At 45.2% G+C, this 16120-nt stretch overlaps 1 protein-coding gene across 50 annotated transcripts in view; it reads right to left on the reverse strand.

Annotated features, from left to right (window-relative positions):
* Sorbs1 (sorbin and SH3 domain containing 1) overlaps nucleotides 1–16120 on the reverse strand; it is a 223819-nt gene that overhangs the window by 62124 nt on the left and 145575 nt on the right. For 39 of the 50 annotated variants that reach the window (XM_076920776.1, XM_076920646.1, XM_076920607.1 and 36 more), the window contains 5 exons: nucleotides 13193–13365; nucleotides 11005–11068; nucleotides 9258–9332; nucleotides 8875–8937; nucleotides 22–69 (listed from right to left, as the gene is read on the reverse strand). In XM_076920776.1, the coding sequence (XP_076776891.1) occupies nucleotides 22–69; nucleotides 8875–8937; nucleotides 9258–9332; nucleotides 11005–11068; nucleotides 13193–13365 (423 nt within the window). The remainder of the gene's footprint in view (nucleotides 1–21; nucleotides 70–8874; nucleotides 8938–9257; nucleotides 9333–11004; nucleotides 11069–13192; nucleotides 13366–16120) is intronic. The other 11 variants (XM_076920653.1, XM_076920795.1, XM_076920880.1 and 8 more) reach the window with 2 other exon arrangements.

Here is a 16120-nt window from a genome sequence, read left to right on the forward strand (position 1 = left end):
GCAGAGGCTCCAGTCACTTACTGTCTTCAGAGAAGGAATATCGAGGAGAGTGCAGGTCAGAATCATCATCTAGTGAACAGAAAAGAAAAAAATCAGGGGGAACAGACTAACATGAGAGATCCCGGGTGCACACCAAGCCCCACCTCTACAGTCCTGCATGACACCCAGACATTCCAGGGACCCAGCAGGGAGAGGACTCAAGCCAGGGGCTAACACCACACAGAATACACTGCAGAACAGTAAGGTTTGCAAGAATCTATCTGACCCAACACGGCTTGGTGGAAACTGCTTCCAGGTAACATACAGGGACAAGACTCCTCACAAAGAGAAGGCTCACCACCAAATCTGGAAGGCTGGGTTCTGTGTCTGAGAAGCAGGGGCTGACATGGATCCAGCCACTCAATGCTCAGTCTTTGGTCTAGCCTATCAAGTGCCATGGCTTCTTTCTAAGGCTCAGAACTGCTACTGGGTAGAAAGAAGTCAAAAGAATCTGGCTGTTCCCAACGGTAACTTTGATCTGTTTTGTATGTTCTTCAGGCAACACAACTGGGAAAGAGATTGTGCAGCTAACAAGAGTTCAAGAAAATACACATCATAATCTGTTTTTATTACATGTCAGCCTTGCTCGTGCACAGATTTCTCAGGACCCAACACTGCCACAGCTGACGTAAGTAAGTAAGGTCTGCCCGGTGAAAGCACTGCTCGGGGTATCTAAACTGAGTCTACAACAAGTCAAATTCACATGAATTTCTGGCGTGTGACGAGCTCTGCGGGAGTGTGTGCACACTTCCCTAGGTAAACTAATTCTAGGTTATGAGATGACCAAGATCTGAACGCCTCACAGAACGAGCTGTATTTTTTTTTAAAAGCAAAAATCAGATCACAAGCCCATTTACAGGAACTGATTTCCAAAACAGATCTGTCCCAAGTACAAGGTATTAAGTCATGACATCCATGATAATCCTTCCTAAACACTTTTTTTTTTCTCCAGAGTGCCTGAAAGTCTAGTATCTTGCTCATCTGAATTTAGGGTACATGCACCTAGAATGAAAACCTGATTAATCCCTTAAGATCTGTACCACTCTTTCACCAAAGCATGTGAGCTAGACAGCAAAGACAAGGGATGTGATCCACTGTGTTAATGACAGTGTTGATCAGGTCCTTGTTTTGGGGCAAATTAAGTATCTGAGTGAAAAAGGTCAGAATGTTTGATGAAATGTAAACGGAGCTGGCATTGTCATTATTTTGAGTACAGTGGTAGTCAAAGTCAGATCCAACCTTTTTGCCCCTTCCCTTCTTCCCATTTTTGTCTGTCCCAAGTGTCCCTCAGCTAAAACAGACAGGCATCAGGTGCTAGGGTACCTTGCCCACCTTCCAGGCCCCCTTGCTCTTATAAGAATGGGTCAACACCAAGGTTTGTCAGCAACTAAGATTCTTTACCAACACAGTCAAGCCTTTTTTCCTTTGGGGTGGGATGGGGAGGGTCTTACTATGCTGCTCAGGCTAAGCTCTACCTTACAACCCTCCTGCCTCAGCCCTTTGAGTGCTGAGACTACAGGCATGCATCACTAAAATCCACTCTCCTTTCACTATTATAAACAGGGTATGTTAGTTTATTTATGTTAGTTTCTAAAAATAGAGCAGTAGGGAGATGAGATGGAATCAGAAATATAGTTTTGGAAAAAGTGCTCTGAAGAATTTTGTGTTGCCAGCTTTTTGTTTGCTTTTGGGGTGATTTATTTTAAAGGAACTTTAAAACATGTATTTAAATGTATTCACATAAAGCTTGATATCAGCCAGGCTATAATTGATATTCTCAACACTATTATTGGGTATGGGGAGGGGGAAGAAGTCTCCTTCACCCTAAGCTACATATGGCCAGGGTGTCTTTGTGAGCGAGCTTTTCACTTCTTACAGTGCTCACAGGACTCTTACATGGACTTAAGTTTAGGGACTCTATGAAAGCATGCCGATGTCAAATGGATTAATCCAAGCAACTTTAGCAATTATGACAAGGCCCACAGTTAATTTTTTACATCTCTATTACAAATCTAATACAAGAAAATTTTACCTCATTTTATGACTGAGAATGACAATACAAACTCCCATTATTAATTGCTTAATAATAGCTGGAAATAGTTATATCACAGGACACAAACCCCTCATTTCATAAACAGGAGACCAGGGCCTGAGTCATTAAGAAAAATTGCCCTCAGTGACACAGTAAAAAAGATACATAGGTCAGGCACTGGTGGTGCATGCCTTTAATCCCTGCACTTGGGAGACAGAGGCAGGTGGATCTTTGAGTTTTGGGTCAGCCTGGTCTACAGAGTAAGTTCTAGAATAGCCAGAGCTACATAGAGACCACCATGTCTTGAAAAAAGAAAAAAGAAGGAAGGAAGAGAGGAAGGAAGGAAGGAAGGAAGGAAGGAAGGAAGGAAGGAAGGAAGAGAGGAAGGAAGGAAGGAAGGAAGGAAGGAAGGAAGGAAGGAAGGAAGGAGAGAAAGAGAGAGAGAGAGAGAGAGAGAGAGAGAGAGAGAGAGGAGAGAGTTGAGAAAAAGAAGAAGGGAGGGAGAGAGGAACAAAAAACAAAGAAACAAAGAAAGAAAAGATACTCAGGAGAGACAGAGTTCAGACCTTCCTGATACCACCTCAGTCCTGGGATAGGGGTGACTGCTTTGTTCTTTCAATTCATCTCTGTATCTCCAGTTCTGGGCAAGGAGACTAAAAATGTCTGGGTTTGTTGTTATTGTTGTTGTTTTGTTTTTTAAAAGCCATGGGCCAACCAAGAAAGGTGTCCTGAAACTGCAGGGCAGCACAGGCCAAGCAATCTCCAGCCTTGAGGTCTTTGCTCTACTTTTCCCAACACCCCACCCTAGGAGAGGCTTAGGCAAGCCTTCAGAGTGACTCCTCCACATTCCCTTTGCCCCCTATGGGCCTCCAGGGATAACAGATAACATTGCTATAGCCTGCACTTCCTGTTGTTTAAAACTTTCTCCTGGTAAGCAGGTCCACACTGAGAAAGCTGGATATATCGTTTAGAATAACCAAGCACTGGAAGCCGAGAGTGAGGTCATCCTTCTACTGGTCCTTCTAGAGCTGGCCAAAGAGAGGATGTGTACATGTGCTTGTGTTTAACTGTGAGAGCACAAGGCAAAACCTTTCTCAAGTATTCTCTAAGCTTGCAACACAAATCCTACGGCTACATCCTCCAAGGGTTCTTGACAATGATGCCACAAAGGACTCAGCTGAGCTGGGATCTTGCGATTCTTGCTTGTGATGGGACCACATGCTATCTGTGCCCCCTTGGAATAGCAAACAGCTGACATCAAACGTTGGCACCAACACTCAGAACTTCCCAGGCCAGTCATTCCAGGAAGCTTGAACACTGTGCAGCATACACAGGGTGAACAACACAACTTTGGTGCCTTGAAGGCCCCCGACGGGCTCTGGTGTTGGGACACCAACAGCTCTCCCCAGGCTTTGGCAGTCTGGCTTTACTAACAGAATAGCTAGCCCCAGAGCTGTCAGGAGCTGCCTGATTGCCTTCTCAAACACAAGAACGACATTCAATGAATTTCTAAAAACTTCCTCCGGATTGATTTTGCTGCTGCTCTTTAGAACTTACACAGTTCTGAAAGTCAGCCTGAGAGAGTGCTGGTCAAAGACCTTTCAAATGCTACGTAACTGACAGAGCGCGATGCTCGCTCAAAGCCGCATCCACAGAGCCACGAACTGTGTGTCATGACATTTCCAGTTAGTGCTTCTCAGGCCTTGAAACCCGAAATTATTATTTGTGATAATAACGGCCCACTTTAACATGATCTTAGTCCGTTATTCACCACATTTCTTTCTTAGGCTTTATTCATGTAGGAGAAAGGATATAAGACAGGACTCACAAACAACCTCACGACACCAAAAGAAAAAGACAAAGGGTCTGGGGTGGCAAAGATAAAGCAAGCAAAGGGAGATAACAGAGGGCGAGAATGCCACGCCTTGGGGGCTGTGAGAAGAGTAGCAGGTTATGTGTGCCTTGTTAAAGACTATCAAATATTAAGGGACAGAAAGCAAAGGCCCCAAGAGGGTGGAGAGTGGCTGCAGAAGACAAACTCCTTAGAAAAATTGGTGAGGTGAGAAAGAAAGGGAGACAGCCTAGAAGGATCCAAGGCGAGGGGGACCAGAAGCCTAGAGAGACCCACAGGCTAGAGAAGGCTCACCAATCCCATCTTCATTCAGCCTTCTGGGTCCCGAGGTGGGAAGGCAATCAATGCTTCAGTTCTTAGCTATCTTGCGGACCAAAAAACGTTTGCACATGCTGGGCGGAGACCTTCTGGGCAGAGACCTTCTGGGCAGAGACCTTCTGGGCAGCTCACATAAGAAGAGCAAAGGTGACTGCTGCAAGCCTCTCGGTCCCTCCCCTGGGTAGGACCAGTAAAAATTTGAGGCAGGAGGCCCAAGTGAGCCAAGCATCTTCACAACAGAACAACTTACTAGAACTCAAGCAAAATAAGGCTATTCTTAGAAATCCTGCACAGCTAGGAGAGTTATTTTCACTCAACTATATCTGTGCCTGAGAAAACTCGCCTTCTACAAGCCTTGCCTTAGGGCAAGCTGGAGCAGGAATGAGAACACAAGACACCACAACCCTGTGACACAACCCAGAGATGCTTAGAAGTGGCACCATGAGTCACAGCCACAGAGCTTGGCGGTCTCAACCTCCAGCCAGAAATGGTGCTTGTGGAGGTCGTGAACCAGCAGGAAAGCTGCTCTCTGACTTCCCCTCTGGCAAGAGCCCTTTACCCCAGTGTGGTACAGGCCATGGATCATGAAGTAGTCTATTTGAGCCTACTTCCCTGTCCTAGACCAAAGTCATTTTCATGTCTGAAGCCTACTTCCTTGTTTTAGCCTAAAATTTAGATTCCTGTCTGAAATCACTTCTTTCTTCTAGCCTAAGATTTAGATTCCTGCCTGAAAGTATTTGAGGCTACACCCTCAACCTAGAACTGACCTTAATACATGCATGCAATTAAAATGGTATAAAAGCAAAAAGGAGGAGGAGGGATGGGATAGGGGGTTCTAGGGAGGGAAACAGGGAAAAGGGATGACATCTGTATTATAAATAAATAAAATATCCAATAAAAAATGAAGTAGCCTATCAGCTACTTGGCTTTGCTGTAGATTCTGGGGCATTGTGCAAAAGCGTCTTGTTTTCTTGATATTACATATGCCACGTCAGCTGTTCTTACAAACGCTTTGAACTGCATTCCTTTCTCCAGCCCTACATCCAAACTGTCAGACTACATCTTGGCAAGTACCATGGTCTTGCTGGTATCTCGCCATTCCCGTGTCATGGTCACATCACTTGGGGAGCTTTGCCTAACCACATGTTCCCAGATAGATCCCAAGAGATACTGGCTCAGCAGCCCAACACAGGACTGACTCAGGAGACGCTACCATGAGTTATCAGAGAGCTCTTGGCTAGGAGGAGGCAAGCACATGCACAAGGTCCACCATGAGAAGGATCAGCAGAACAAAAGCACCTGATAGGGAAGACCCAGCTTAAATCCCAACTCTCCCCCACTTCCCTGTGACTTTGTGAGTGCACACACACTAACCTCCCCAAGCTTCCTAGACTCTGGTGGGGGGTAGAAGGATGAACATGAGGTACACCATGGTAATGTGCTAAGCACAGAGCCTCAGACTGTACAGCAACAGCTTCTAAAACCTGTGGCTTGGGACCACTTAACTGAGTGACAGGATTATGAAAAATCGGGAAATGAAGTTTTAAAACAAGGGATGCCTGAAAACTAATTCAAAGTCAAAAGTAACAAATCCAAGGCCTTTCTGGCACTCAGTATGCACCAGACTGTTCCACTGCAGCCTTGGTTCTGAACACACAACACGTATGTACACTGTGCATGCCATCATTCCACCCAACCCCAAGGATACCTGAAATACCCCAGCTCAGACTGAAGTGCAGTATTTGTCTGTACAGAGAAAGTTTCCTGCTCTTAATAGGCTCACGTGGTTTAATCGCACCTTAAATACTTTACTCTTGCCTTCTTCGGTATCCAAGTGCCAAACTCATCTATCTTTGGGTTGTATGAGGTTAGAATACTGAGTTGCTGACTTGAGTTTCACTTTAAAAAAATGTTAAATGGCTTGAGCTCATGACACAATCTCCTACAGTTTCTGAAATGGTTCCACACACACTTCTGCTGTTTTGGACGACTTATTTATGTGGAGTTTCATTCTCCGAACTGATTACTATCAAGTCAAAATACTTTTTTTTTTTCCCTGGGAAACACCAAGGATAGCTTATGTTCTTTAGCATCAAATATTCAGCTAAGATTTAACTCTGTGCATGGTGGTGCACTCCTTGAATCCCAGCACTTGAGAGGTAGACACAGACAGACCTTTGTGAGTCTGGGGCCCAACTTGATGTACATAATGAGTTTTAGACCAGCCAGGGCTACACAGTGAGGCTCTGCCAATAAGTAAGTAAGTAAATAAATAAATTAATAAATAAGCATCTTGCTCATTAGCACACAAAAATGTTTTAATCTTTAATAAGTGGTAAAAGTGCATGCGTACCGAAAGATGATTTTAGAATGAATTTCTCTATGATTTATTATCAGTAAATGTTTCCTACGTATGCACCAAAGCAGCTTGTAAGTATCTTGAGTGAAGAGGGAGATACGCAGCTCTGATATCGGGTGGAAGCTCTGTGAGTGGCAGTTACCCCTCTGCAGCACGGCAATCCCAACACTGCTGTCTTGTACAGCAGAACTTGGAGGAGCAGAAAGGCTGCCTTTCAGAGGGGAGTAACATGGAGGTGCAGGGCAGCACCAAGCTCTCTTAAGAATTATGAGATGCAGACTGCTGTAACTTAAAGGGTTCCCCCCCCCTCAAAGTACATGTAAGCCTCATTAAGACGTGGTCATCCTGTTTATCTTCCAGCATCTGGCCAGAAGTTTACTTATTCTTTCATGGAAATAGAAGGTTTCTTAGCCAGTATAAACACATGCTCACAGGGCCCCTGCTGTTCAGGACATTCGGCTTGGAGCCACTTATAAGTGTCATCTTTAAAAAAAATACTGCACCAACAACTACAATTTAGACAAACATTCTAGCCCTCAGGTAGGCTTGAACAGGATTCTTCCAGACAATCCTTCTTCCAAATTATAAACTACAAGACCATAAATCAACAGTAGCATTAACAAGATTCCCCCATGAGACCTGAGGCTCCAATTTCTAGGTTTTCTCTCAGATAAACTCTCCCTCCCTTCTTCTCTCTCTTTCTCTACCTTCCTGTTGAAGGGCCTCATTATGTGGCCCTGGCTAGTCTAGAACTTACTATGTAGCCCAATTCAGTATTTAATTCACAGTAATCCTCCTGCCTCAGCCTCCTGAGCACTGGGATTATAGGCATGCACCTCTACCATCTCTATTACTCAGTACATGTGAGTACCTGGCAGAGAGCCTGAAGCAACCTGTGAGAAACAGTACCACAGACAGCTAAGGAGGGCTCTAGGTGCTCACAGAGGCTCAAACACCGTCAAAACCCCGGATTCAGAAAGCCAGAACACCTCATGAACATTTAGAAAAAAATTAAAGCCAGCAATTTTTAAAACTGCTCCCACGTGTTTTTCACATTTGTAAAAAGACTTTATCTAATTAAATACATCAGCAATATGCTAGACATGTCATGGAGGCAGGATGGGGGCGTGAGACAGAGCTACCCTATTTTTAAAAGATCTCTAGGGAAGACAACTTCTTTGAAACTTGTGTCGAAGTCTAATTACCTTCACCATTATGATTTTTTTTTATGTTAAACTTATTTTTTTAAGTTTTTATTCTTTAAGGACGTTTCTTCCTTTTTCGGTCTCTGAAAATAATCTGTATATACACAGACACACATATCCACATACATATCCACTTCTAAATATGTGTGACAAACTGTCTTGCCATCTCTTACTGTTTATACCTCTAGGCAAAACAGCCTACCTCCTCTTGTGGTCAGACTTCACACATTGCAGAAAGCAGACGCTACTTTCAACAGAGTTGTAAGATGTACTGACCAATGATATAAGAGCTTGATATCCAGTCATGAAACCCTGCCAAGCAGATAAAGGAAGCCAAGGGACCTGCCTATGACAGATGTCAGGCCATCTTCCAATCCCATGGGAGAGGCAGGATTTCTCTCAAGATGCTTCTCCTCACTCACTTTTTACAACCGTCTCTGACACCTGTACCCTCCACTCCCATGCCCTAAAAAGAGAATATCTCCAGTATACACCTATAGCTGTTCTCCATATCAGGTCAAATTCCTATCCAGTTCTTCTGTGAAACGTTTCCTAGCTTGGTCCAAATCTTCTTTTCAAGACATATCTTACCAAGACTGATGCTTAAACACACGTATCCCGCTTCAGGAATTCCCAATGAAATAGAGACACCCTGAGGACTCATGACATGAGGGACCCAGTGACCATTAGGTGCGGTGTGGAAAACTGCTAAGCTTCTACTGTTGACAGCTGGCAGGTCTCCCTCCTTGGCTTCATGAAGGCACTGCCTAACCAACAGTACACTAGGCAATACCCCAGGTACAAGCAGCTTTTCCCACAACCGCACATCCAGAGCATAAGAGAGCTTCGAAGGCTACCCCTTAAGCCATGTAATCCCTACAGGGAGGGGCAGGGAATAAAATGTCACATGGAGAGGCAGCTAGCAAGGACTGAGACAGCATCACAGAACTAATGGTTAAAGGGAAGCAAATAAAGAGGGAGCTTTCCTTAGCTGCTAGCAAAATCCCCAAGGTGAGAGAGAAGTAACAGCACCAGTTTAGAACGAAGCATACCATTTCCCTGTAATTACCTTCTGACTTAGGACTAGGAGTAGATGCAGGAAACTGGTAGGTAGGAGTGTAAGGGTTGTCCTCTGCAGCAGAGAAAAGCAGTGGGTTTGAAGCTATCCACCACCAAGTGGAGGAAACGCTTAACCCCCAGCTGACACCTTCCAATGATTATCTATTTTAGTGTTATTATTAAAGCACACGGGCATCACACTTAGATTAATGAATTAGAAAGAACTTAGTTATTTTAATACAGCACTCCATGCAAATGAGTAAAATAAAATGCTCACTGGCTGAAATGACTACTGAAAACAAAATCTAAAAGCCAGACCATACGCCTACAATGGAACTCTAAAAATCTAATTTAACGCTATGACAACGGATGCGCTGTCTAAACTTATGGTACCTTCAGAGTTTTGCAGGATTTCTGGAGGCTCGGGGAATTTGTACGTAGGGAAATAAGGGTTTTCCTCAGGAGTGTCTAGGCAGAGGATCAGGTGAGAGAGAGAGTGAGAGAGAAGAGGGAGGGGAGGGAGGGCGAGAGGAAGATACAAATGGAAAGAATGAATAAGTAGGAATCCACACAACTTATACTCCTTGAATCCTGGGACACAATAAGCTTCACTAATGATATGAGAGAAAAAAAATCCAGTCTTTTTGCCTGAATTAAAGACACATCAAAAAAAGTATATAGAAACTTGCTCCAGTGGACAAGAAGCACTTGACACAAAGTTTCAAATTTCACAGTTTTTAGGTCAGAAGTATGAAATACGATAAATGAAAACACTATCCTAAAGTGACTTCTTTTCATCAAAGGCTGTTTTGTGCATGTTAGAATCAAGGTGAACAAGTGAGTCTTAAGCTTTCCAGGTGCCCCAAGGCAGTTTTATTTAGAATCTGTGATTTAGTTGCGTTATTAAGCAGACTACAAGCTTATCGGTGCCTTGGAGCAGAATGACAGGTCCTGTGCATATGCATGCATTCAGCCCTGCATTTAGCCTTCTAGAGGCAGGTCTGAAGGTAGGGGAGTCACAGAGGACTGGAAGAAATGGGGGGACTTCTACTATGGAGCCCCAGCATCACCACCATGATAGATGACGCTTATCCACTGGACCTTAGCAAATCTACTCCTGACTCAAAGATGCTAAACACTCAGTATTCAGGAACATGGATCATTCTGAACCCATGAGAAGTTAATTAACAGTGATGCCGGATATTTGTGAATTAGGTGCAAACACTAATCAAGAGGCCACTTCTTCATGGCAGGCGGCCAGACTGGATTTGGGCACAAAGACAAGATCTCTGCTCTCAGGAGGAGTGGCACCCTTCCTGTAGTACAGCGACATGCCTGCCTGTCCGTCCGGTGACTGGCAGCACAGACAGCGATGGGAGCTGAGCTGGTAGGGCTTTGACCTGCCAAAGCACTAGCCCGGGCTGCTGTCATCATGCTGGCTTGCTCACTGAGGCTGAGGGGGGAGCTCTCGATCTGTAAGCACCTCTTTCAACCTGAGCAGCTCTGGTACATCAGCTCGTGACTGATTCTCCACCTGCCAAGCTCTGACTCCCAGATGGGAAAGTTTACTTTGCACCAGGATAGCCTGAGATGCACAATGCATTGTGCTTCACAAGGTACTCCCACTTGGGTGCCCACAGGACCCTCCAGAGGACTGGAAGCAAAAGACACAGAAAGACACAAGATCCACATAAGTGGCTGGAGGCTGGCTCCAGGGGAGAATAGTTTTCTTGACTCCCCATTCAGGGCTTTGCTCAACTTGATCTTCTCACAAGGCAGTCATGGGCTGACACCAGGTATACTAAAAGCTGTAAGCAGGTGGAGATGGAGCTGTCTGTTCCCCAGGCAGATAGGTGAGGGAGCTGGGATGGAGTGTGAGGCTCAGCCTCCTGCACTGCACAGTAGCTGGGAGGGAGGACTTGCAAGCTGACCTCAAGTTCCAAAGCCGAGGCAGGCACAGGTGCAACCCTCCTACCTGTGTGCTGAAGGCACATGGCTAGACTCAGGCAGGCCAGTACCTAATGCAATCCAACTGCAGGAGCCCAGCTCCTTCAGTACAAGAGAACGGAGCACAAGCCTGCAACCAACAGTCACTAAGTTCCCACAACATCACACGGCTTCTACAAATGAAAAGTGGTACCTCTGTTCAGCTTGTGGATCTGTTTAAACATAGTTTTGTACCAGTCTTTCGATCTCTCGGTATTCTAGAGGAAAAAAAACACAAACAAGGGGTAAAAAGATGAAAACAAAACTTGAGCACACTCAGAAGGTCTGTGATCCCCAAATCCATGTCAAACAACGATGTACTAGAATAGATCCCAGGGCCCTGACCATGGTCAGCAACCGCTCTATACATACATCCTTAGACACAGCATTAATAGCTTGTTTAAAGGTAAAACTTTTGAGAAAGCAGAGATATATAAGAGACTTGAATATAATTTTGATAAATTAGATTTGGCATAAGGATGTAACAGTCAAAGGCAGATTTGAAATATGTCCATGGTTTGTTTCTTTTAGAGAGATATACTTATTTTTAATTTCTGTATGTGAATGCCTTGCTGGCATTTATTTATGTGTGCCATGTGCATGCAGTGTCAGTGGAGGCCAGCAGAGGGCATCAGAACCAGCTAGGTAGGTACTGAGTCCTATGCAAGAACAGAAAGTGCTCTTAACCACCGAGCCATCTTTCTAGCCCTGCATCCCTTCTTCCTTAAAAATCTCATTGTCAGAGACAATCTCTTTTCACACATAGACTTTGGGAAACAGACGTTAAGTCCTTCCAGAATCACAAGACAATAAATCCTTGCTTATCACAATCTATTCCCACCCCTTCTAGACTATTCTGTACAAATGTGTATAAGTCACCTTGCACAAAGCCAAGTTAAAGTACATGCTTTTAAATGGAACCCATACAGCATCCAATTCCAGAGTGTTCCTGCTTACCTTGAGCTAGGCCTTTTTTCAAAGATGAAAATAATTAAGGTAGTTAGATAAGATAGTATCACTTCCATTTTATAGATGAGAAAATTAAGTAGAAAAAGTCAAAGTGCATCGTCTGAAGTCCAGAGATGTCAAACAGTAGAAGATCCAACTAACACAATAGTTGGAGACACTCTGACACTCACACACTGTGACAACTTGGGATGTGATGGGATCCCTCACAGGCAATGGCTTTCTGATGTTGTCTGGATGCCTGTTCTCTGTAGTTAATGGCTTGTCTCCCAGGATGGCATCACTGGGAGGTCTGTGGACCTTTAGCAGGTGGGACCTAGTGTGTGTGTGCAGGGGAAAGTCCTCAGGGCACGAGAATGACTTCTCCACAGGGATCTCGGATGTCACCCAGGCATTCATACTGTGTGAGCACTTGATTTGACATATGTTCTTGCTATAATGTGCTACCCTTGCCAAAGGGCTCTGCAGAGCAGGCAGCTCAATTTTGGACACAAACCTCTATAACCATGAGCCCAAGTAAGCCTCTCCTTACTGCATAAGCAGCCTGTTCTGAGTGTCCATAATAGTGTGGCTAAGCTAACCAATTTAGCAACCTATGAGGATGACCATTGCTTCCACCACTCAAGTGGCAATGGAAGATAATGTCCAGCAGAGGTATGCGCAATCACTCTTGGTAAAGGGTCTCTTTCTGTTATTACATAGGACCTAAGCAGAGTTCTTCAGAGGCTTAGCCTACTGATGTTTCTCTCTCTCCTCTGAAAGAACAGAAAAACAGCTTTCCAATTGGAAACTAAAGACACCTCTGCAGCCAGGGGCCTGGTTGACACACAGAGAAGAGTGGAAAGCTGCAAGAGCAAGGTTCCCTGAGCTCCTCAGGCCCTCAGGAGCACTGGCACATCTGGTCTCAGAAAGGAACCTGGTCTTGAAGGCAATGGAGGGCCTCCTTTGCCTGGTTTGCCTGTCCTGTTTATCTTGGATGATGGGATAACTCCCATGTAAGGAGCTTCTTCCTGAACCCAGATACAGCCTCACTTTCCTAGCTATGCCCCTAAATCTGGAGCAAACCTGTCTGAGCATGCTCCACAGCACAGGGCCAGCCTCATCATGAGGCACGTACAGCCCAGGCCATCAATGGTTCTGCTGTAGAAAAGTCGCTCCACCCTGTTCCACCCAGACACTCCTTTTCTCTTGAGACTTACAAATATCCTACACCTACTTTGGAGAAGTCTGGATAGCCTCATCGGGGTGTGGTCTATGCTGGAGAGAAACCCTCTCCTCTAAGTCACTGTAACCCCCTCCCCGCCCCGGCCCCAAGGGGTTCGCACACATCATGAAGGCCACACTCTTGCTGGGGACTCAAAGGTCCACATCCGTACCCGGAGTGGGATGCCCACTTCATCCATAGACACATTGCTGAGGTCCTGTGCACTCCTCACCACCCGTCTGCTGTCATCCTTTGCTCTCCTCTCAGCAGCCCTGCTGGGCGAGGTGAGCTCTGCCGGGGTGGGCACTGGGTCTTGCTCACCCGCTCTTCTCTCTGAGGCAGGATCTGAAAATGACAAGCAATCACAAGCTGAAACTCCAAAGCACAAACCTCTCCAGCAATCCAGCTAGGGGAAAGGGGTGTTTGCCAACTGCCCATTGGCATCAACCCCATGCAGGGCAGGGGTCAGCAAAGTCCATCCCACTGCTGGCCACCTGCTTTTATAAGTAAAACTTTACTGGAACACAGCCATGGTAGTTTGTCCACACACTCTCTATGGATGCTTTTGTGTTACCATGGCTGAGCTGAGTAAGCTGGGACCACTTGGTCTGCAAAGCATCAGGTATTAGTTACCCGGCTCCTTAAGAGAAGTCTGCAGAGGTATGAACATTGTTCTGCAAATCTCTGGGAAGGTAAGAGAGCAGGGAAAACCTTAAGGAGATGGTAAAGCACTACTGCAAAGTCCCCTTTTTGTCATGGGACGCACTTAACTCTCTTCATTTACCTTTCCCATCCCTTGGTTCTCTCATTAAAAAATACGGGAATGACATTTCCACTGGCAAACTTAGATGTTGTAAGCCAAAGTGCTCAGAAAGTTAGACACTGCTGTGTGCTCATTACGGTTTATTTAACCGTACTTACAGAGAGCCAACAAACATACCAGGTGTGGTCCACAGGTTACATACATATTATTGTTATTTTCTGTTTTTCCAAACCAGACCATTCAGTTACTGAAGGGGCATTCCCCAAGCACCTGCTAGGCATTATGTCTTGCATTCTGCATGTAGAGATGCAGGTGAGCCAATCAGAAAATTAGGCTTCAAGGGGCCTAGACTCTAACTGGGCCAGCAAGGAGAATGCATAATAGTGAGGGCCGAAAGAGGAGTCAGCACCCAGCTTAGCTGCAGAATTTAGGTTCAGAACCAACTTGTCTAAGAGGAGCCAACCCAATGGAGGATGTTCCCGGCATAAGGAACGGCATCATTAACTATGTACCACCTTGAACTGCTCTGGTATAATCCTGTGCCTGGCATTCCATTAACTCTTCAATAAAACAAGAAGACCCCAAGTTTTAAAAAGAAAGAAAGAAAAAAAAGCTGCAGAGACATCCGAGAGATGCTGCAGCCACCAGCTAAGATGCCTTGGCAGGATGCAGTTTTGCAGACACCAGCGCAAGAGTGACGGCCGATCTCTATGGAAGAAGGAAGTGGGAGCAGAGCCAAGGGCTGAAGTCACACACTGAAGGGTGCCAAAGGAAGCAGGCAGAGAAGCAGAGAATCCCCAGCCTATGTGGGAGTCACCTGAGCAACAGGAAAGAGATCACTGCTCTGAGGGAGCAGTTCCAGGAGGGCAACAGGGAGGTACCAGACTGCAGAGAAAAGGATATGCATATGAAAAAGAAGCAGAGGTGAGAGCAGAGGAAGGAGTGTGTCAGATGGAAACTGGAGGGGAAGATGGAGAGAAAGGTGCTTAAGCCAAGGGAGCCTGAGCGAAGGATGGAGTGTGCCTCTCCCCCAGCCCTCCAGCACTTAGTAATTACTCCCTGACTGAGGAGTGCAAAGTGTTGGACAGGGACCGTACTCTGGTAAGAAGGCGGGATCTGAGGTGCCATGCAAAGCCGTGATAAAGTCGGAGATGCCCGTGTGTAAGGGAGTGGCTGAGGGGCGGAGGAGCAGGGAAGACTGCAAGCTCAGGTTTTCTAACATTCAGTCTACTCAACAGAGTCACTGCCCAGACTCCAGGCAAGCCTCCTAAAGCCTTGCTCCATCTACGAGGGCAGAATGGTTTCTAAATATCCTTGTTAAGCTCTAAACCCCACCTTGTTTGGTATGGAGAAACTATGAAGACCACAGTAGGTATGTTCAATGTTTCTGGGTCAAATAATTCTTTAAAAGAATGATTAGGCCAAGTGGGTTTAATAATTGTTAACACTCAGCCCACAGCTTTTTCTAGTTATTTTAAACTATAAAAATCAGCCCCACCCACCCTGCCTTTAACCTTTAGAAGCTTTAGAGCACGGGATTCTGGTGATTCTGGTACATGGAGGTCTCAGACGCCAAAGGGGGGGGGGATGTTATTTGATATGGTAAAAATTTAATACATACATAACTGTTCCACATAAGTCACATAACACTGCATTCATGTTACAACTTTATATCATATTCTGATATCACATATCTATATACTATCTGTTTCTTTCTAGTTTTATAGTGTGCCTCAAAAGTTGGGGATAGAGAGATGGCTCCATGATTAACAGTGCTTTTTGCTCCTGAAGAGGACACAGCGTCCACGTGATAGCTCATCCCCGTGATAGCTCATCCCCGTGATAGCTCATAACCACCGTTAACTCCAGTTCCAAGAGACTCATTGCTGACTTTTAGCCTCCACAGGCACCAAGCACACACACAGTACTCACAGTTATGTATGCCAATACTCATACATGCAAAGTAAAAGTAAATAAATTTAAACGAAGTCTTGAATCACTAAACAAATGATAGTGACAAGCTCAAATGGGTCTCTCTCAGGAGGAGGCGGAGCAGATTTCCCATGTATCCAAACCTTTGTAACAGTCTAAAGCAATGTTTATATTTCCCTGGGGAAGGACAGTAACCTCCTTACACCCCGTGCAGTCCATATACGCTCTTATCAAGGGGACCACAAACTACACAAAGCCGAACAGCATGTGGGCTCCACCCCCAGATAACTCTCTGGGATGGTTCATCTTCACTGTCTACTTGACAACTAAGAAACACCTAGGGTGTGAGTGAAGCGCATCTCTGGATATGTCTGCAAGGGTATTTTCAGAGATGATTAAACTGTG

Source organism: Arvicanthis niloticus, chromosome 1 (genome assembly GCF_011762505.2).
Source record: "Arvicanthis niloticus isolate mArvNil1 chromosome 1, mArvNil1.pat.X, whole genome shotgun sequence".
Classification (NCBI taxonomy): domain Eukaryota; kingdom Metazoa; phylum Chordata; class Mammalia; order Rodentia; family Muridae; genus Arvicanthis; species Arvicanthis niloticus.